This window comes from Musca autumnalis, unplaced genomic scaffold, assembly GCF_047663935.1.
Source record: "Musca autumnalis isolate F117 unplaced genomic scaffold, ASM4766393v1 scaffold_1, whole genome shotgun sequence".
NCBI classification, from domain to species: domain Eukaryota; kingdom Metazoa; phylum Arthropoda; class Insecta; order Diptera; family Muscidae; genus Musca; species Musca autumnalis.
The window spans coordinates 77,051,881-77,075,008 of record NW_027411644.1 but is presented as its reverse complement, the minus strand read 5'-3'; the positions used below and the strand labels follow the sequence as shown (position 1 = coordinate 77,075,008).

At 35.0% G+C, this 23,128-nt stretch overlaps 2 protein-coding genes across 19 annotated transcripts in view; both read left to right on the top strand.

Annotated features, from left to right (window-relative positions):
- LOC141401828 (dystrophin-like) overlaps positions 1-9,459 on the top strand; it is a 45,670-nt gene extending 36,211 nt beyond the window's left edge. For 5 of the 6 annotated variants that reach the window (XM_073982353.1, XM_073982371.1, XM_073982358.1 and 2 more), the window contains one exon: positions 3,413-9,459. In XM_073982353.1, the coding sequence (XP_073838454.1) occupies positions 3,761-5,221 (1,461 nt within the window). In that variant the 5' untranslated portion in view covers positions 3,413-3,760 and the 3' untranslated portion in view covers positions 5,222-9,459. The remainder of the gene's footprint in view (positions 1-3,412) is intronic. The other variant, XM_073982381.1, reaches the window with a different exon arrangement.
- Positions 1-23,128, top strand: part of Dys (Dystrophin) — a 917,866-nt gene that overhangs the window by 358,399 nt on the left and 536,339 nt on the right. For 9 of the 13 annotated variants that reach the window (XM_073982338.1, XM_073982322.1, XM_073982263.1 and 6 more), the window contains 5 exons: positions 11,220-11,288; positions 11,963-12,053; positions 12,124-12,244; positions 12,975-13,108; positions 13,178-13,352. In XM_073982338.1, the coding sequence (XP_073838439.1) occupies positions 11,220-11,288; positions 11,963-12,053; positions 12,124-12,244; positions 12,975-13,108; positions 13,178-13,352 (590 nt within the window). The remainder of the gene's footprint in view (positions 1-11,219; positions 11,289-11,962; positions 12,054-12,123; positions 12,245-12,974; positions 13,109-13,177; positions 13,353-23,128) is intronic. The other 4 variants (XM_073982331.1, XM_073982305.1, XM_073982310.1 and 1 more) reach the window with 1 other exon arrangement.

The following is a 23,128-nucleotide window of genomic DNA, read 5'->3' as shown; positions in this document are numbered from 1 at the left end:
TCAAAAAATATTTGCTAGCTCTTCGCACATTAGCATCATCATTTCTTTTTACCCGTGGTCTTCCTACAGTACCTGTTCTTAATATACGCGGCCTTCCCCTCTTCCTCTTCTCTCCAGCCACACCGTCATTGTCACTCATTTCTTCAAATATTTGCACATCAGATTCATAAATCGATAAGTTGGGATTTGTTGATGGTTGCGTTGGTGGAGGTGGTGGGGGTGGTGGGGGTAACAGTTCTGCGGGCTCCCATTCATGTGTTACGATGTCACTAATAGTGTTGTTGCTGGCACTAGGTGTTGTTGTTGCTGGTGCATATGACTGCATATTGTCACTGCTCTGTTGTTCTCTTTGAGTGATTAACCAATCAACACTATTCTCTTCAGCACAATTATCATCAGTTACGTTGGAGAACATATTCTCGAAAAATACAACGTCTCTTGATATTACTATCGTTCTCTTTATTTTGCTGTACAGCCGATAACCTTTTGTTGTTGTTGAATAGCCGACAAATGTCAAAACATCACCTTTTGGCTCCAATTTATTTCTTCCAGGCTTTTTATTCAAAACAACTGCATTACAACCAAATACCTTAAAATGGGAAACCGATGGTTTATGACCGTACCATTTTTCAAATGGTGTACTATTTTTTAATAACTTTGTGGGCGAACGGTTCCTTATATAAACGGCGGTGTTGACAGCTTCTGTCCAGAGGTTTCTTGGAGTATTTGATTCGGCAATCATACATCTCGCCATTTCCATTAACGTCCTGTTAGCTCTTTCAGCTATACCATTCTGCTGAGGTGTATAGATGGTCGTAGTCTGATGTATGATTCCACGTCTCTTTAAAAAATTATCGAACTCAATAGACAAATATTCGGAACCGTTGTCACTCCTTAAAATTTTTAATTTTTTACCAGTCTGATTTTCGGCCATATTCAAAAAGTCTTTAAAAACATTTAACACATCAGACTTTTGTCTCAAAAAATAAACATAAATAAAACGCGAAAAGTCATCAATAAATGTTACGAAATATAACGAACCGCTTTGTGATGCAACACGCATAGGACCACACACGTCACTATGTACCACTTCTAATTGTTTTTTCGTACATATTTCATTTATTGATCTGAACGGAACAGATTTTATTTTACATTGACTACAAATCACACACATATTTTCCGCGTTTGAAGAGATTTTGTTTACATTGATACCGCGAACCATTTCGTTATTTACAAGTTTTTCAATGTCTTTATAATTTAGGTGTCCGTACCGTTTATGCCATAAAATTAAATCCGAGTCGTCAACATTTAGCATCGCGAAATCACGTTTACTTTCAAAATATGTTTTGAATATTCCATTTTCTAGTCTTGCTTCAAATATCATTTCTTTTGATGGTTTATTTACGAATGCTTTATCTTTTGTAAATCGCACTGAATTACCATTCTTAATTATTTTGCTCACCGACAAAAAATTTGATTTTAATCCCGGCACAAAAAATACGTCACATAGTGTAATGTCAGCATACTCTGATTTTACAGTTACATTACCTATGCCTTTCGTAATAACACTCTCTCCGGATGCTAAAAATATTTGCTGTTGGTGATCTCTCAGAGAGGTAAATAGATTTTTGTTTCGACATATGTGAGAGGATGCTCCGCTGTCCAAAATCCACATGTTATCATCCATTTCTTTTGGATCTTGATTCGCACATAAAACAACGGGATTTTGATTAGAATTTCTGCATTCAGATTTTATATGCCCACGTCTTCCACATGCATAACATTTAATATTTCTATCCCTTTTACGCTCACCATATTTTTGATTTTGCCTCTTGCCCTTTACTTCTCCTCTATTCTTAACCACCAACACGTGTTCTGCTGTAGAATTCTGCCTCTCACCTCTACGATTGTACTCCTCTAAAATCTTGACCTTCAATTGTTCCAACGATGGTAGTTTATCTCTACTTTCCATAGCCACGACGAAGCTCTCAAAACTATCAGGCAAACTACATAGGAGAATTAGGCTTATGAAATCATCGGACATGGAATTGTCAATTTCTTTTAGGGACTCAACACAACCACAAAATTCATTAATTTGTTCAGAGTAGGGTGTACCATCCAGAATTTTGAAGCGCACCAACTTTTTAAATAGATGCACCTTGCGAGCTGGTGTTTTCGCCATGTAAATGCTGCCTAATTTTTCCCAAGCTCCCATTGCTGTCTTGCAATGCTTGATATGGATCAACTCGGAGGGCTTCATACTCAATGTAATAGTTGCAAGGGCTTTTTCATCTATTGCCTTAAAACGTGCCTTGTCTTCTTGTGAAGCTGTTGACGGACATAAATTTTCACAAACTGACCAGTAATCCATTGTTACCAGGAGACTCTTCATCTGTATGCTCCAACTCGAATAGTTGTCTCCGCTTAATTTATCAATTGGCATGGAACCTAACATTTTTAATATTTAATAAATTACGCAGTCCGATAATATTCTTTCGACGAACGAAAATGTTCAACCTGTTGACGAACAAAGGGTAATTCCTTTTTTTTATTTTCTATTCAAAACGCGGAATAAACTTTCGACAAACGAAAAACACAATTTTTGACGAACAAAAATTTAATTTGAACAGTTTAATTTTTGACACACAAAAAACATAAGATTGTTCAACACGAGGTTATGATTATTTTCTTTTACTTATGGCACTGGGCCCATAACCTTTGTAAGCGCAATGAAACACGGACACGTAAATCTTCATTGAATTCTTTATTAGAACTAAAAATATGAAAACAAAAGTAAATCCAAATAAGCTGAGGTGGGAGATTAAATAAAAATAATACCGTTACTTGAGTAGTTAAATTATCTCAATATTTAACACAGACTGAATTTGAGTTGAAACCAAAATAGAATGGTACAAAAGAGAAATAGCAATACCTTACACTGTGGCCTATGAAAATTTTTCTATAAAATTTTATAGGCCATCGTGGTCTATGAAAAATTTTCTATAAAATTTTATAGGCCACGGTGGCCTATCAAAATTTTTCTATAAAATTTTATAGGCCACTGTGTCCTATGAACATTTTTCTAAAAAATTTTATAGGCCATCGTGGCCTATGAAAATTTTTCTATAAAATAGTATAGGCCAATGTGGCCTATGAAAATGTTTATAAAATTTTTTAGGCCAATGGTGTATGAAAATTTTTATATAGAATCCTCGTCAGAAATGGCTTGCCTAAAATTATGTTTTTATGAATCAGTGAACCTTAAAGTATGCAATATAACAACCCTAACAATATGCATTAATCAGTTGATGATAATTCCTCGTCGCATTTATTATCTAAAAACTCTTTGCTATGAAAATATCATCCTTAAAGTATGGAATAAAAATTAAAATATCGTTATATATGATTCTAGTGAAGCACTAACGAATACGAATAAATATAAATAATAAATCCCTCTAAAAATATGCAATAAATATATGAAATAACAATATCCTCAATGTCTACCTTAAAATAATAGACAAAATAAAAGCAAACAAACCATGTTTAAACTGAAATATTTTTGAAATACTCATATCAATAAATAAAAAAAATAACAAACATACCCAATATAAAACCCACAACAACAAAAATAAATATCAAATAACATATCCCAAAACCAACAACAGCTGCAGCGCACATTATTGCAACTGTTCAGAAACATTTGCTCTACAACAAAACTCAACATATCTCCATTTGAAATAATTTCAAAAACAACAACAAAATGACTGCCAAAACCAATGAAAGTGATATGCCAAAAATGGCATCTGAAATACCCCGACTAAGTTCGGAATTAGCCGCACAAGCTGCCATCAGAGCACAACAAATTCTACGCAAACAATCTTCTCAAGAAGAACATCCACCACCTATGGCTGTGGGTGGTAAACCTCCATTGCATTTGCCACCAAAACCGGCCGGCTCACAACCGCCACCCTTGCCGCCTCAGCACAATAAACCAGTTCCTGCTATACCGGCCCGTTCTTCAGATCGTTCTACACCACCTGAAATACCACCAAAACGCCACAGCTTGAAAAGTCTACCGGATGGTTTTAATTTGCCACCACCGGGTAGACAACCTCCACCGTTGCCCCGCAAACCAGCATCAGCACAAAGTTCGGCACAAAATAGCGCACAAAACTCTCCCTTATCAATGGCGAAATTTAAAGACAAGCCTCCAGTACCACCAGAGAAACCTGAACCTAAGAGATCATCGAACCCCTTTGATATACCACTGGATAAAAATGTTCCCTCGCCCGCTCCCACACGTGCAAGTGATGTCAAGAAATCCTCCACTGCCTCATCGTCGGCATCTTCCTCTTCACGCATATCACCCACGGAGGATTTTGGTTCGGAGGATGCTTTGCGTGGTATTGAGAGCGGGCTGCGCAACATGGAGCGGGCCATGCAAGAACAAATGAATTTACGTTCCTTTGAAGCACAAAATAATTTCGATATGCAATTTAAGGCTGCTCTTAGTTCGGGAAATCGCCATGTCTCGGCGGTAAATATACGGGCTGCAGCCTATGAACGTAACCTTTCGCTGGATGAGAATACGGTGCAAAATGCTGCTGCCGCAGCCCGACAATCCATAGAAGAAATCAAGCAACTAAGAGCTCAACAGCTGCAAAATTCATCCACCAATAACCTCAGCCAATTGGAACAGAGCCAGCAACTGGCTATGCGCTCCACCATTGAGCATCACATGCGTTCCCTCGATCGCAATTTACCTTTGGAGTTACAATACAGTCGACATCGTTCACATGCTCCCAACAGCACTAACAACAATGATTTTAATAAGCCTACAATACCGGGAGCAGCACTACCACCTGGTCAAGTCCCACCAGCAGTGGCACCAGTTGCTCCAAGTGCTACAACAGGTGGTGGTGGTGGTGGTGGTCCAATGCCTTTAAGTTCGGAATTTCGAGAACACATACGCCAACAGCTATTGGGTAATATACCAGGAAATGTGGTGCACAATACAGGTCAAGGACCAGGTTCAGCAGCTGCTGCTGCTCTACTACAACATCAGGCACAATCTCGTGCCGCGGCTGCTGCTGTGGCCGCTGCCCAAGGTTCTGCCGTTGCCGTTTTGACACGTGAAGAAATGCGTTTGCGACGTCGCTCATCCCACGATGAAACTCAACTGGCTCAGAGTCCTCAAATGCCTGGTATGCGATTGTTTTGAAATAAAATTGAGTTTTATTTTTTTTTTTAATTTGGTTTTGATTTTTTATTTTGATTTCAAAAAAAGGAAAAGTTTTTCCTCGTCTCAGAGCACTGAGTTTTGAATTATTTCTATAGAAATAGGTCGCGGTAACTCAATTTCTTCTGTAGGAAGAACTGTTGAACATCGATAGAAACCCCTTGGTGTTCCTTAGGAAGTCCTCTTTGTATTCTTCTATGGGAAGACCTTTAGGTCTTTTGTGGAAAGACCTTTTGACCTCCGCTATAAAAAGAGGTCTTCTATGGAAAGGCCTCTAGGGTTTCTTCGGCAAGACCTCTGGGTGTCCCTTATGACGTCTACTATTTTTTACAAGAAGCCCTCTAGATCATCTTGAGAATGTTCTCTAGGGCTTCTTGCAGAAGATTTCTATGTTTTTTATCAGAAGTCTGGGTCTTTCGGTAGAAGACTTCCAGGTCGTCTATAAGAAGACCTGCAGGTCTTCTAGAAGAGAATTTCCAAATCCTGCAGCTGAAGACTTCTAGATCTTCTTACAGAAGACCTGTACGTCTTCTAGAGGAATACTTGTAGGTCTAACAGTAAGACCTGTAGCTATTTTAGGTGAAGGCCTCTGGTTTTTCTAGAAGAAGTGTTCTTGGACTTCTAAAGGAAGACCTCTAAGTATCATTTAGGAAGACTTCTATTTTTCACAGAAAAACCTACAGGAAAACCTTTAGGCCATCTAAATAAAGACCTTTAGGTCTTCTAGATGAAGACTTTATCGTCTTCTAGAAGAAAACCTTTAGGCCTTCAAGCAGAAGACTTTTAGGTCTTCTATAGGAAGACATCCAGAGGAAGACCTTTAGACAATCTAGAGAAGGTCCTCTAGGTCTTCTGGTGACCTCTGGGTCTTTCGTTAGAAGAATTCCAAGTCTTCTATCGGAAGAAGACCGCAGGTCGTTTTCTAAAAGGGGATTTCCAAATCCTATAGTTGAAGTCTTCAAGATCTTCTTACAGAAGACCTGTAATTCTTCTAGAGGAATACCTGAAGTCTTCTGGAGGAAGACCTCTGGTTTTTTCTTGAAGAAGACCTCTAGGTCATCTAAAGGAAGACTTCTAAGTATCCTTTAGAAGGACTTCTATATTTCACAGGAAGACCTCTAGGTCATCTAGAAGTAGACCTTTAGGCAATCTAGAGGATTTCCTCTAGGTATCTGGCTGACGACTTCTAGATCTTCTAGAATAAAACCTTTAGGTCTTCTAGTTCAAGATTTTCAGGAGATTTCCTCTAGCAGAAGGCTTACAGATCTTTTTAAGACCTGTGGGTCTTCTAGCATTAACGTCTTATAGGCCTTTGGGTCTTCTAGGAAAAGACTTCTTCGTCCTCTAACAGTAGACTTATAGATCTTTTTGAAGAAGGTGGGTCTTCTAGCATTAGGCAAGGTGTTCGGGATAAAGACTTTTAGGCCTTATAGAGGACGACCTTTAGGTCTTCTAGAGGACAACTAGTAGGTCTTCTAGCACAAGACTTTTAGGTCTTTTTATAGAAGTCCTCAAGGCCTATTAGTCGTCTAGCGGAAGACTTCAATATATTTTAGAGGAAGATCTCAGGTCTTCTAGTGAAAGACCTCTAGGTCTTCTAGCAGAAGACTCTTAGACCTTTTAGCTGAAGATATCTAGGTCTTCTAGAAGAATACCTCTAGATATTCTTGCTGAAGACTTCTAGACCTTCAATATATTTTAGAGGACGATCTGAGGTCTTCTAGTGAAAGACTTCTAGGTCCTCTAGTAAAAGACCTCTAGGTCTTCTAGCAGAAGACTCTTAGACCTTTTAGCTGAAGATATCTAGGTACTCAAGAAGAATACCTCTACATATTATTGCTGAAGACTTCTAGATCTTCGAGAAAAAGACCTCTAGATTTTTTAACAGAAAACTTCCAGGTTTTCCCGGTCCTCCAAAGGAGTCGAAGACTCCTAGGTACTCTATAGGATGTTTAAAGGAAAAAATATAGGTCTTCTGGCAAGAGATTTTTTGGTCTTCTGAAAGGTCAATTAGCAGAAGACTTCTACCTGTTCTAGCAGAAGACTTGTATATGTTTTTGAAGAAGACCTGAAACTTTTCTAGCATTAGCTTTTTAGGTGTACGAGGTTAAAACTTCTAGGCCTTCTAGATGACGACCACCAGATCTTCTTGCAGAAGATTTAAGACGTCCCGTTGATTTTCTTTAGGAGTTATTATTCTATGGAAGATCTCTTGGTGTTCTGCCACAAGAAAACCTAGGTCTTCTATGGTAAGTCCTTTAAGTCATATATGGGAAAATCTTTAGGTTTTTTATAGGAAAACTTAACGGTATTCTATGGGAACACCTCTAGTTATTCCATGGAAAGACTTCTATTATTCACAGAAAGACATGCATCTTGGTATTCTAGCCGAAGATTTCTAAGTCTTTACTTCCAGGTCTTCTAGCTGTAGACGTTTCGATCTACCAGAAGAACACCTTTAGGTCTAATACAGTATGACCTCTAGGTATTCTACCTGAAGATTCCTAGGTCTTCAAGTAGAAGACTTCTATGTCTTCTTGCAGAAAATGTTCGGGACTTCTACCCGAAGACTTTTATGTATTCTAAACGAAGTGCTCTAGGTCTAGGCCATCTCGAGGCCTCGTCGAGAAAGTCCTCTATTAAGTCTTGTAGAAGAAGATCTCAAGGTCTTCTAGCAGAAGTCGATTTATTAGCGGAACATGTCAAGTTCTTTTCGAAGATGACCTCTGTGTCTTCCATCAGAAGACTTCTATGTCCTCTAGCAGAAGACTTATAGATGTTCTTCAATAAGACCTAGCGTTAGCCTTCTAGGTCTTCGAGGTGAAGATTTTATGCCTTCTAGAGGACGATTTTAGGTCTTCCAGAGGACAACCAAAAGGCAATCTAGCGGAAGACCTCAAGACCTAGAGGTCCTCTAGGGGAAGGCTCCTAGGTCTTCTAGCAGAAGACTCTTAGGCATTTTAGATGAAGACTCTTAGACATTTTAGCTGAAGACTCTTAGGCATTTTAGCTGAAGATTTCTAGGTCTTCTAGGGGAATACCTTTAGGTCTTCTAGAATGCCTAGAACTTCTAGAAGAATACTTCTTTGTCTTCCAGGTTTTCTATAGGAAAACATTCAGGTCTTTTATGGGAAGATTTCTTTGCCTTCTCTGGGTAGACCTCCAGGGCGTCTATAGAAAGACCTCCATGTCTTCTATAGGAACACCTCCAAGCTTACTATTGGACGACCTCCAGATCTTTTATTGCAAGTCTATTAGGTACTCTAGAGGCATTAGGTACTATTAGGTACTCTAGGTCTTCTAGATTTTCTAGAGGAATGCCTTAAGGCCATCCAGAGGATGGCCTCTAGGTTGTCTGGGCGACGTTCTCTACGTCTCTAAAGGAAGACCACTGGATCTTCTGAAGTTGGACCCCCAGGTCTTCCAGGATAGAACTCTTCGTTTTCTATAAAAAGACCTCCAGGTTTTCCAGCAGATAACTCTTTGTCCTCTGTAGGAATCTCTCTATATCCTCTATGGGACATGAGTGCATTTTCTAGAAGACTTCGATCTAGAAAACTTTGAGGTCTCCCTCAGAAATGTAGATGTCTAGGTTTTCTATGGGAGATCTAAGTGTTCTATAGAACCTCTATTGAAAGACCTCATTGTCTTTTGTAAGAAAACTTCTAGGTTATCTCTAAGAAGATTTCTAAGTCTTCGAGTGGAAAATGTCTGCAGAAAACCCAGAGAATTGGGGTTGGAATTTTTTCTATAGAAAAATGTTCTCTGGAAAAATTTTTCTACTGAACAAGTTCTATACAAAAAAATGTCTGTAGAATAAAATTTCGTATACAAAAAATTTCTAGGTAGACCTCTAGGTCTTCCAGGTAAGAACTCTTCTTTTTCTGTAAGAAGACCTCCAGGCTTTCCAGCAGATAACTCCAGCAGATAACTCTAGAAGACTTCGATCTTGAAAACTTTGTGGTCTCCCTCACACATGAATATGTATAGGTTTTCTATGGGAGCTCTAACTGTTGTATAGAACATCTACTGTCTTTTGTAAGAAAACATGCAGGTCCTCTCTAAGAAGATATTTAAGTCGTCGAGCGAAAAATATCTGCAAAAAACCCAGAGAACTGAGGTTTGAGTTTTTCTATAGAATAATGTTCTATGGAAAAAATTTTCTACTGAAAAATTCTAGAGATAAAAGTCTCTATAGAATAAAATTTCCTATACAAAAATGTCTATAAAAAAATTCTATAGAAGAAATGTTATAAAAAATTTTTTCTTTAGAAAAAAAATCTACAAAGAAAATTTTCTATAAAAAATTCTTTTTTCCACAGAAAAAAATTATATGATAAAAAATTTCTACTGAAAAAAAGTACTATAGAAAAAAATTTCTATAGAATAAAAAAAATTCTATAGAAAATGGTTTTCAATTTTCCATTCTGTAAAAAATTATACAAAAACAATTTCTATAGAAAAATTTTTCTACACAGAAAGATTGAATATACACCTTTTCACATGTAATTCGAAACATTCCAGTTGTAATTCGTAACATTTCATTTGTTATTCGATTATACGATTTGTAATTCGTAACATTTTATTTGTATAATAATATGAATTACCAATAATAATAATTACAAATAGAATAATTCGAATTTCAAATGGAAAAATTTGAATTACAAATATCTCTAGATCCTCTATGGGACATGAGTGCATCCACTAGAAGACTTCGATCTAGAAAACTTTGAGGTCTCCCTCATTAATGTAGATGTCTAGGGTTTCTATGGGAGCTCTAAGTGTTCTATAGAACCCTTACTGTCTTTTGTAAGAAAACATGTAGGTCCTCTCTAAGAAGATATCTAAGTCTTCGAGCGGAAAACATCTGCAGAAAACCCAGATAACTAAGGTTTGAACTTTTTCTATAGAAAAAAAAATTCTAGAGAAAAAATGTCTGTAGAATAAATTTTCCTATATAAAAAATTTCTATAAAAATACCAGCGGACCCGGCGAACTTCGTCTCGCTATTAAGGAATAAAATTTCATACAAAAACTCAATTTTCGATTTTTCCAATTTTCCGACTTTTCCAGAGAGATTTTCCAAAATTTTCTTCCGTAAAGACCTTCTCCTCGAAAATACGAATAACTGACAAAAAATTTTACAGAAATCGGCCTAGCCGTTCTCATTTTATGAATTACTATACATTTTTTACACCATTTTTATATATATAGATATTTCTATAGAAGAGATGCTATTAAAAATATTTTATATAGAAAAAAATCAGCAAAGAAAATTTTTTATAGAAAATACTTTTTCCATAGAAAAAATTATATGATAAAAAATTTCTACTGAAAAAAATACTATAGAAAAAATTGTCTATAGAATAAAAAAAATTCTATAGAAAATAGTTTTCTATTTTCCATTCTGTAAAAAAATTATACAAAAACAATTTCTATAGAAAATTTTTTCTGCACAAAAATATCGAATATAGAAAAAAATGTCTATAGCAATTTTCTATAGAAAAACAATTTTCTACAGAAAAAATATTTGTTTATACAAAATATTATCGCTTTTAGAAAACTGAGGTTTAATTTTTTTTTTTCATTAAAAGAAAATCATGTCACATCAACAGGAGTTTGAATTTTTTATACAAAAAAAATGTTGTTAAGGTTCTACATAAAATTTTCCTTCAAAAGAATATAATTAAACTTTGGAATTTCTTTGTTTGCTCCTCATATTCACACGTGTTCATCTGTTTGTGATATTCCATCATTAAAACATAAAGCTGGAAAAATAATATTAAAATTCATCCCCCTTTGCCTGGCACCATTCCATAGACTATAACATTTCAAAAAAAAAGAAAATGCCTGCCTCTTACCATTTCCTTCCATCCACTTTCAGTCATTACTTTAAGTATGAATTTTATGCAAAGCAAATTCTAAGCATGATACACTTGTTTATACTCAAAACAATACTCTTTCCTTCTATTTCTATTAGAATTGAAACAATTTTCGTTAGCACCGCATTGTTCCGCCGATTTGGATTATATGCGTTGTTGTTTGAAAGGTAAAGTTCACATTTGCATTTGAAATCAACCTCTGATAAGAAAAGCCCGCTAATACCAGTTAACACAGTGCCTTTGCAAAAAATTATTTTTAATAAACTAAAAAATAAAAATTGAAACATAACCTCAACAAAACATAACCATAAATAAAAATTTAAATTTACCCCAAATCACTAAATAAAAATATAATGCCACAATTCACCACACCAAAGTGGTTCATGGCCAAGCTAACCCAGCCTTACTAAAATAAAATCCCCATAAGCAAGGCATTGTATAACTGTAAAATTTCTAATTACAGGCTGACACCTAACATAACTTTTTTCTACTTTTGCTACTAATTAAGGCATGTGTTTTTTCACACTGAAGTTATTTCTTCATCACTTGTGGTTTTTGATTTTTTGTTTGTACCCAAATGACGACAAAATAATATTGAATAATGGAAATTAATCAACCCTGGATATTGTGTTTACACCGCCCTCATATAACCAGGCACAATAATAAGACAAACCACATAAAACCCCAATTAACTACAGGGTGTTCCAAAAAGAAAGGTTTTTAAGTTAATTTGTTTTTTTAAAACATTTCAGCACATATTTCAACTTCTTTTTTATATTTCCTCTCAACTTGTTTGAAAACATAAAATAATTATAATTTCCCCCCCAACAAACATTTCTAGTGACCCGTTTACGTGAACATTGGGATGAAACATCACAGTGTGTATTGCAAAGAGCCGCCCAGCTAAAGAGCATGTTAAGTGACTCTCAAAGGTAAGAATTGAAATTAAGTATTTTGGTTTAGAATTGACTTATTGTTTATTGAATTCTCTCTTTGTTGTAGGTACGAAGCTAAACGCCTTGAGCTTGAGAAATGGTTGCAACGCATGGAAGCTCGTGCCGAACGTATGGGCACTGTGGCCACCACTGCTGATATTCTAGAAGCCCAACAAAAAGAGCAGAAGGTAAGTCAATATTGGGAAAATTAATCTGTTAAGGGATTCAAGTTGCAGCAGAATTCTCCATTGTTTCTCTTAAACCATGCAATGTTCCACGCTTAGATATTAATTGGCCTGGAAAATCCATATATACCAAAGATAATATTTATTCCCTCAGCATTTATGCATACTAGGGTATATACACTTTCATAGGGCAAAATGTGCCGAATCGAAATAATGGTTTTAGACCCCATGAATGTTTGGACGAAATCCGTTTCAGAAAATTTTTCTATAGAAAAATGTGTCCTCAGGCTACTGACTGATGACATATTTTTCTATGGAAAAGTTTTCCTCAGTAGCCTGAGGACACATTTTTCTATAGAAATATTTTCCTCCGTAGCCTGAGGACACATTTTTCTATACGAAAATTTTCCTCAGTAGCCCGAGGATGGATTTTTTATAGAAAAAAATTCCTCAGTAGCCTGAGGATGGATTTTTCGATAGAAAAGTTTTCATTAGTAGCCTTAGGATGGATTTTTCGATAGAACAATTTTCCTCAGCAGCGACGGTTGGATAGGATTCAACATAAATTTGAATTTCTTCAGATGTTAACCCAACCTAACAAAGGCTTGGTTTATATTTAACTTTAGTTTTTATGGCAACACTAAACTCAGTTCCAACTAAGATTTTTTACTATTCCTACCTACTATGTGTTAGTCAATAAATTTCATTTTCTTGTTTTTCTCCCATTTTTCAGTCCTTCCATGCTGAATTGCATCAAAACAAGCCACAATTTGAAATATTCAATACATTGACTCAAAAACTCATTGCCGTCTATCCGGCAGATGATACCACCAGAATTAAGAAAATGACTGAGGCCATTAATCAGAGGTTGGTATAAGTTATTAAAACTTCGAAGTTGGATGGACAGATAATAAATTAATTTCATACCTTTAACAGATATGCCAATCTCAATAATGGCGTTATTAATCGTGGCAAGCAATTACATGCTGCTGTACACAGTCTACAATCTTTCGATCGTGCAATGGATCAATTTTTAGCATTCCTATCAGAATCGGAATCGCTGTGTGAAAGTGCTGAAGCAGAAATTGAACGAAATCCATTGATGTTTAAGGTAAGTGAATGGTTTTTATTTTTTAAATTTTTATATTGAATGAATTAACTGTTGTAATTTAATGCTGAGAATTTCGGGGGAAATGTTAATTTTTTTAATAATGAAAATAAAAAGCGTTGTATTAAGAAATGTTGGAATGTTGTGTCTTTTTAAGATTAATTAATTTATTTATCCGCGTTGTTGGATAGAGTTATCCACGTTGGTGGATAAAGTTATCCACGTTTTTGGATAAAGTTAACCACGTTTGTGAATAAAGTTGTTCACTTTGGCGGATAAAATTATTAAACGAGAAAATTAAAAAAAAAAAATAATCATTAAAAATGATCTTCGCCCTAACAGGCAAAATTTCAAAAAATTATTAACCTTTGTGCATAAAATTATCCACATTGGTGAATAAAGTTTTCTACTTTCGTGGATAAAGTTATCCATGGTGGTGGATAAAGTTATCCACATTGGTGGATAATGTATTTTACGTTGGGGGATAAAGTTATCCATATTGGTGGATAAAGTTATCCACTTTGGTGAATAAAGTTACCCGCGTTGGTGGATAAAGTTGTCCGCGTTGGTGGATAATGTCATCCGCATTGGTGGATCCACGTTGGTGGATAAAGATATCGTCATTGGTGGATAAAGTTATCCACGTTGGTGAATAAATATATTCACTCTGGCGGATAAAATTATTAATTTTTGTTCATAAAATTATCCACAATGGTGGATAAAGTAATTTACGTTTGTGGATAAAGTTATCCTAGTTGGTGGATAAAGTTATCCACGTCGATTGATAAAATTATCCACTTTTTTGGATAAAATTATTCACATTGGCGCATAAAGTTATCCACGTTGCAGAATAAAGTTATCCATGTTGATAGATAAATTTAATCACCTTGGTGAATAAGGTTATGCATGTTCGCGGATAATGTTATCCAAGTTGGTGAATAAAGTTATCCCCGTTGGTGGATAACGTTATCCACGTTGGTGGATTAAGTTATCCTCGTTGGTGGATAAAGTTACCCACATTGGTGGATAAAGTTATCCATGTTGGTGGATAAAGTTATCCACGTTGCTGGATAAAGTTATCTACGTTGGAGGATAAAGTTATCCACCATGGTGGATAAAGTTATGCACGTTGGTGGACAACGTTATCCGCATTGGTGAATAAAGTTATCCAATTTGGTGGATAAAATTATCCACATTGGTAAATAAAGTTATCCACGTTGGTGGTTAAAGTTATCCACTTTCGTGGATAAAGTTATCCACGTTGGTGGATAAAGTTATCCACGTTGGTGGATAAAGTTACCCACATTGGTGGATAAAGTTATCCATGTTGGTGGATAAAGTTATCCACGTTGGTGGATAAAGTTATACAAGTTGGTGGATAAAGTTATTCACTTTGGTGAAAAAAGTTGTCCACATTGGTGATTAGAGTTATCCACATTGGCGGATAAAGTTGCCTAATTTGATGTATACAATTTTCCACGTTGGTGGATAAAGTTATCCACGTTGGTGAATAAAGTTATCCATGTTGGTAGATAAAGGTAATTACCTTGGTGAATAATTCGTGGATAAAGTTATTCAAGTTGGTGAATAAAGTTATCCACGTTGACGGATAAAGTTAACCACATTGGTAGATAGAGTTATCCACTTTTGTGGATAAAATTATTCACGCTGACGCATAAAGTTATCCACGTTGGTGGATAAAGTTGTCAACGTTGATGAGTAAAATTATCCACGTCGGTGGATAAAATAATACACATTGGTAGATAAAGGTAATCACCTTGGTGAATAAGGTTATGAATAGAGTTATCCACTTTTGTGGATGAAGTTATCCACGTTGGTGGATGAAGTTATCCACGTTGGCGGATAAAGTTGTCTACTTTGATGGATAAAATTTTCCACGTTGGTGAATAAAATTATCCACTTTGGTGGATAAAGTTATCCCTGTTGGCGGATAAAGGTATTCACTTTGGTGAATAAAGTCATCCACGTTGGTGGGTAAAGTTATCCGCGCTGATGGATAAAATTATCCTCTTTGGTACATAAAGTAATCCACGTTGTTGAATAAAATTATCCACATTAGTGGATAAAATTATCCACCTTGATGGAGTTCACAACTACTCCGTCTAAACGGAATGCTCATAGACTCCTATTTGTTCCCTAAAACCGCTGCCTTCTATTCTTTGCTTTACTTGTCCATCCAACTCTTTTCCATTTTAATTAAACGACCATACGTCCTCATCCACTGCCAATCATTTGATGTCTCTATGTTATCGGTAATTGTTCGCATGCAATTGATTTACAAAAGCCATTAAAATTTATTAATATATTTTTTCCCTTTAGTGCGTGTAACCCTTTTAAGACTTTCCACGATAAATTTCCTTCCTTCCTTATCTCCGCTCTGAATATCTTTTCCCTTTGTTTTGCTTTTGATCCACAACGCATTGATTTTCAGTTTATCAATCAATTGATGCGTTTGTTCAAAAGATACAAACATGAATATGAATTCAATCGGCAATCTGGCTCATGTATTGTGGTGGGTGCATAGCAAACAGACAGGCAATTTTGTAGGCAATATGGAAATGGGAAAATTGTAGCGGAAAAACTGAATATACATATTTAGCATATGAATATTCTTGTTGTGTGACTGACGATGGTGCAGTAGCAGCATCAGAGTACTAACGGAGGCTGGTAACATTTGTTTGTTGAGGGTTAGCAGACTTTGTATTTGCTGAGAATGGCGGTGGTGGTGGAGCTGATGGTGCCAGTCATCTAGTGGTTGGCATGCGTTGCAATTCATTTCTATTGGCAGCAACAACAAGTAAAAATGATGACAACCACTTGAACGCCATCTCCATAATAATGATGATCATCCATAATGCGTAGAAGATTTGTAAGGTTCAAAATGCTTGTTCTAAATGCAATCATTCGTGTATTCATTCGTTCTTCCAGCCATGCATCAGCCCATCCAACCACTCAACTCAAATCTATGTGGAAGTTTGTCAGTTTGGGGTTCTTTGTTTTCCTTTCGCTTTTCATCATTATTATCATGGAAATCGTCAGCATCTCATCTCCAACTGCAACTACATCCTACTCAACTTGAGCTGAGCACACAGGTCTAAGATTTTTTTGTTTTCAAGTCTGCCTAGTTTTTCTCCTATTCTGAATTTTGTTTTCTTCGTTTTGTGTTTGCGATTACTTTAAGTGCAATCGTTTGGGGTTTAATTGCATTCACAAAGCAAACCCCTAAGAAATGTGATTGGGGGCAGCAGTGAAAGCAAAGAAATAAAGAAAACGTATGGAGAATACAAGTTAAGTGCTATTTAGACAAGTATCAGATATTCTTACATAGCCAGCCAGTCAGTCAGTCTGCCTATCAGTCTTTACATTATTTTTGAATGAGTTCACTTTTTCTTTTTTGATTTGAACTCTTTGGATTTTGTTGTGTAAATTGTAACTGTTAAGATGCCTTTGTTGTTGCTGTAGAACTTTAAAGCCCGCATATTGGCGCCGATTCTATTTTTGCTTAATTTCCAATTTTGAAAGAATATTCAATAATTTTACAATTTGTTTTGAATTTTCTTTCCACTAACAAGGGGGGGAGGAAGGCATAAGTTAATTTGTGGCTTGTGCCAAGGGTTAAGGTCAAGGGTTATCCCATACCTTATAAATTGATTTATTGGTGTTTAATGAGAGTCAATGACCCTTCTTAACTACAACATAAGTTACTTATATAATGGTTTTTAATTAGGTAAGTTGTAAAACCGAACGTAACCAGAAGTTCGTCGCACAGTGGTTCAGAATCGTTTTTTCCTGGTCAAAACTCTGCAACTTTTGAACGGATAGAGATATTTTCATAACTTTCAAAATATGAGTGTTTTTGCGTCTTTTTAAATATTTAAAAAAGGTCAGACGCCTGTAAACAAACCATAAAAATAAAAAAAATTAAAAAAATTTTTTTTAGAAAAAAAATTTTAAAATTCTTTTTTCAAAAATTTTATTTTTTTCCACAATAAAAAAATACTTCTTGGGGCTTCATAAATCTCATATAACTCTTAAGGCCTACGTACATAAGCTGCTCTGCCTGATTGCCTTGCTTTCCTGCTTCAGTTTTGACATAATAAAAATAAAAGAATAAAGAAGGCCGAGGAAATTTCGAACTGGGTTGCCCTTTTCTTTTTTATTCTTTTATCAGAAGTAAGCAAGGTAAGCAGGCAAGGCAGCTTATGTACGCAGGCCTTTAAGCTCATATAAAAACAATAATTTATATGGGAAACGGTATGTAAAAAAAACACAAATTTTACCCATGTAATTTCAAAAAATTAAAAAAGTGTTTAACGGACGGAACAAGAGGGGTACACAAGTACATATATATGGGCTGAAAGAGGACACTCTCGGGCATCACTTTGTGAAAACGGAACATTGTTTTAAGTTGTTCCCTTAAAGTTCTAGTCCACTAAACTTAGAATTTCAATAAAATTTGGTACCAGAGGAAAAATAAAATAGCTCACTCTTAAAGACAACAATCCTACCTACCTAACTAAAAAACAATGAACACAATATCTCTTATAGTTTCTGAGGAATAGCTGTTACTTTCTCCAGAAATTTGCAAAAATTACGTATTTTCTAAAATTGGGAAACATTTTTCGTCTTTAGGAGTACGCCTCGCCTACACCCTACAATATTTTGATCTAATTTTTTACTTTCCTTAGTTTCGATATGTCTACTATCGAATACATATAGAAATTTAAAATCGATGACAACAAAAAATGGGGGTTTTGGTCGGGTGTATTCCCATTGTATATGAAGTCTACCAGGCCTTCAGCTCATCTGTAAACTTTCCAACTGTGATGACCCTTGGAAAAATATTCTTAAAAAAATCCGCGTTTATTGCTGTGATGGCTCTTGGAAAAAAATATTCTTTAAAAAATCAAAGTTTATTTCAGTGAAGGCCCTTGGAAAAATATTTTTTAAAACAAATCCGCGTTGATGGCCCTTGGGAAAATATTGCTTAAAAAATCCACTTTTATTGCTGTGGTGGCCCTTTTAAAAATTTTCTTTAAGAAATCCACGTTTATTGCTGTGGTGGCCCTTGGAAAAAATATTCTGTAAAAAACCCACGTTTATTAATGTGGTTGATGGCCTTGGAAAAAATATTCTTTAAAAAAATTCACGTTTATTGCTGTAATGGCCCTTGGAAAAAATATTCTTTAAAAAATCCACTTTTATTTGAGATTTCGATAACCACAAGTTGTAATTGATTTTGAGATTTTTCAACACAAAATTTAGTGTAACGGTTAATGGAAATTCGTGCTGAAATTCGTGCTGTGTCCTTATCCAATGTTTATGGAAAGCTTTACAATGTTTTTCATATAAAGTTTTGTATTAAAAATCCTTACATCAACCAAATCACAGACACGTTCCTTAGTTAGGCTTGTTATAAGTTTCCGTTTAAGTTATGTGAAAAGTTTTTCAAAGTTTTGCTTTTTGGGTTGTTCGTGGAGCTTTATTATAAAAGTGCTTACCCCAACAAATGCATAGACTCACACCTAGTTTAAGCTTATACGCTACTCATGTAAAAGCTTTGTCATAGATTGGTATTTAAGTTTCAAGGATTCGTAAGAAAGCTCCAAGTCTTACTAAGAATATTATCCATACAAAACGTTTCAATATTTTACAATAGTTCTAAAATATATAAGCTTTTCAGTAAATAATAGCTTTATGTTATATACAGAAATTGCTTAATAGCTTTTTCTAATAGCGTTAACTAACATTTTTGGTAAAGAAAAACTCTCCAATAAGAAAGCTTTAAATTTTTGTTCTGTTACCTACATGAGATACATACAGTTTGTCAAGTAATTGTTTTCGAACCAAGAAAAACGTTAGTTTTAATTTATGAAAAATGACTGATAATTGGGATAAAACTGTCGGGTTTTTTGCAAAAAATAGTTGGTAGACTTATTAAAGACAATATAGGATAAATAAAAAATTGACCCACGTAGTCCAACAAAAATAACGAAAACCCATAACTACATATAATTCCAGCTGTCAAATAAATGTTTTCGAAATTTAATGAAGGTTCCAAAATAACCCATATTTTTGCAAAATTCTTGAAAATCATGACATTTTATTCTTAAAAAAGGTTAACTACTAACAAGTATAACAATATTAGTCATAGAATATCCCTACTAGGAGGGTTACCATATGGACCAAGGGAGTACCAGGTCATATTACATGTAAACAGGGTCCTATAGGTCTTAAACCGGTAATATCTGAAAACTATGGCGTTTTATGAGTTTTTTAGTTCACGAGGATGGACTGCCATCAAATACAATAAATATTACCTGCAGCATAATTAGATCGGAAGGGTTGCCAGATCGACTAAAAAGGTATCAGTTTATATAAACAGTGAACGAGGCCACGTAGGCCCCAAAACAGGGCACCGAAGTTTGTTTTTTTACCTAATATTAATTAAGAGATAATGACATTTTACTAAATAATCGGAAATATCGCAGTAGGAGACCAATATTGCTTAGAAATGTATGGGGTAAAGGTTTCGACAATTTTCAGAAATGCATACTTCGACCTATTGGACACATTTCGCGTACTCTGCAATACTACTGTAGTACATTCTTAAGCGAAAAATTATGTTAATGGGTAAATAATGCTTCAGTGTTAGAATGGAAGCAAAAAACATAGAGAATTCCTCCGAACTGGCTATAAACAGTTGAAATCGGAGGTCTATTAAAAATCAGTATAGACTGAAAATATCTTATATATTCATTTCTAAGCGATTTTTGTACTTTTAAGTCATATTTTGGTTTATGTTGGAGAATTCCCTTATCCCTTAATTCAATTTGAGTTAAATAAACAAATCTTAAGCCCTGGTTATGGATTTAGGTGGTCTCATTTACTGTTTATATAACTTGGTACCTTTTTAGTACATCTGGCAACCCTCCTGATTTTATTATTCTGAAGGTAATCTTTATTTTTGTTGATGACAATCCATCCTAGTGAACTAAAGAAACTCATAAAACGTCTTAGTTTTCAGATATTCCCTGTTTAAGACCTATAGGAACCTGTTTACATGTAATATGACCTGGTACTACCTTGGTCCATATGGTAACCCTTCTAGTAGGGATATTCTATGACTAATATTGTTGATACTTGTTAGTAGTTAACCCTTTTTAAGAATAACATTCATAAAATGTTATGATTTTCAAGAATTTGGCAAAAATATGGGTTATTTTGGAACCTCCATTAAATTTCGAAAACATTTATTTGACAGCTGGAATTATATGTAGTTATGGGTTTTCGTTATTTTTTGTTGGACTACGTGGGTCAATTTTTTATTTATACATCCTATCTTGTATTTAATATGTCTACCAACTATTTTTTGCAAAAAACCCGACATTTTTATCCCAATTATCAGACATTTTTCACAAATTAATACAGAAAATTATTAGTTTTCTTAGTTCGAAAACAATTACTTGACAAACTGTATGTAAAAAGCTCCCCTGCTCCTCTGTTAAAGCATTAACTGCAAGCTGTTTAGTTAACATAGTTTACCGGTTTATATTAGCAAATTCTCTCTCTGTATACATCTCTCTCTCTTTCCCTTTGTGCCTCTTATCAATCTCTTTAGCTCTGTTAATCAACCATGACCCTTGTTATGATGATTTGTGTGGATGAATGTGTTGACTGTTTGTCAACAAAAGTATTTTTTGGCGGGTTTGTCTTATCAGAAAAACATTTACTTTAACCTAGATTTTCTTTTGCGTTGTAACAGTTATGGTTTTTGTTCTTGTTTTACATTCTACAACAATGTGGGTAAAGGGGTGTAATAAAACAAAAACCCGACCATTGCAAAACGTTAGAATTACTAAAGTAAATTTATTGTAAATTTTTGTTGTTTTTGCAAGATATTGTTTGTTTACATTTTTTTAACAAGTTGATGAGCGGGAGAGAGAGAGAGCGAGATTATCATAGAGTGGAAAATAAGTAAATTCTCTAAAAGCTGTTTTGCGGAAAATCTTCTCTTCTCACGCAGATGCTGTGTGTGGCTACGGGCCGGTCAAACTTCCCGTTTGTGTAGAGATGCTGGATAATTTTTTTTATGTGGAGACTTTGTCAAGTGGTTTTCCTTGGTCGTTTACTCCACATTCACAGCATACTGTTAAATGCTGTGTTATATTGTTGTTGCCGGTGAAAATTTGTTTCTGGGTGCTAAAAGGCGGGGGTGAATTATAATTTTTGAGAGCATTTGATGGAGCACAGACCAGGCGGCACAACCATACATTCATTCATTGTGTATAACGTTGTTGTGATTTTATGTGAGCGTATATGATGAGCAGCAGCGTTCTTATGGCCTGTAGCTTTAGCCGAGATGTTTTAACGTTCTGGAATTTAGTTTGTATTTTGATTCTTAAGCGTTTGCATGATAGCGGCGGGCGTGTTGCGTATATGCGTGTTTTTTATTAATTTTTTATTCAGAAAAATTAATATAAAGTATTTGAATAAAAACAATTACGGAACGCGTTCGGGGAAAATTCATAAAATTTTCGATCAGAAATCTATAATTATGAAAATCAAATTATAAAATGTAATGTGCAAGTGTAATGAAAACACATAAAATGCATTGCCTAGTTTTAGGCATTCGTAATAAATGAAAAATACTAAAGAAGATGAAATTAATTTTTGCGAACACAAAAATTCTTAATACAAAATTAAAATAAAAAAAAATAGGAAAACTAAATAAAGATGAAAACAAAATTGAAATATTCGTAAAAAATTAAATAAATATAAAGACAAAATTGTTTTAAGCATAAAATGTAGTTTAAGTGGAAAATGGTGGCCTACTCATTGGCGTAAAAATTGTTTGATTAGTCAATAAAAAATAGGAAAACTAAATAAAGATGAAAACAAAATCGAAATATTTGTAAAAAATTAAATAAATATAAAGACCAAATTGTTTTAGGCATAAAATGTAGTTTAAGTGGAAAAGTGTGGCCTACTCATTGGCGTAAAAATTGTTTGTCAATAGTTAGTGTTTGAAATGTAAAGTGTTGACTGCATAGTGTCATATTAACTTGGACGTTCAATTGGAATAAATCATTGAACATAAATAACTAAATAAAATATACATAAAAAATCATTTAACGAAAAATAAGAAGAAAGTGCAAATTCTCATAGGCAAAAACTACAGTGAAACCTCTTCATGCATTCTGGATATTATTCAAACCATAGTGTCTCAAGTTTTTAAAATATTTTTACATCCTAATCCTTGTTTGAATACAACGGTGTAACATACTTCTCTAATAAGTACGTACATCCCGAGAAAGGGATCGAAGAATTCGATGGACTATGTCAGTCCAATTCTTCGGGTACTTTCCTCACAAATTTTGCAAACATTTAGGATATCAGCAGCTTTGAGAGCTGCTCGAGAACAGTTTGAGATTTTTATCAAAGGATGATGTGGACAAGACAATACCTCCTAATGTAATGGCCAACAAGGTCAAAAAAAAATGCTGTTGTGACCAACTAAAATGGCGTGGGCACGATACCTTCCACTATGGGCAACGCCGCACTATGTCGCGAGTTCATATTAACTGTGGCCAAAAATAGAAGGAGTTGTTGTAGGTGCGTCAATTTTGGTACACGTACCTATTACTGACTTACAATCTCCAGGACAAAAAACTGGGATGGTCGGTCCACGTTTTGATATAGCCCCCATAGAACCGTACCTCCCTATTTTCAGTATTTTGAAAGTTTTAGTTATAATG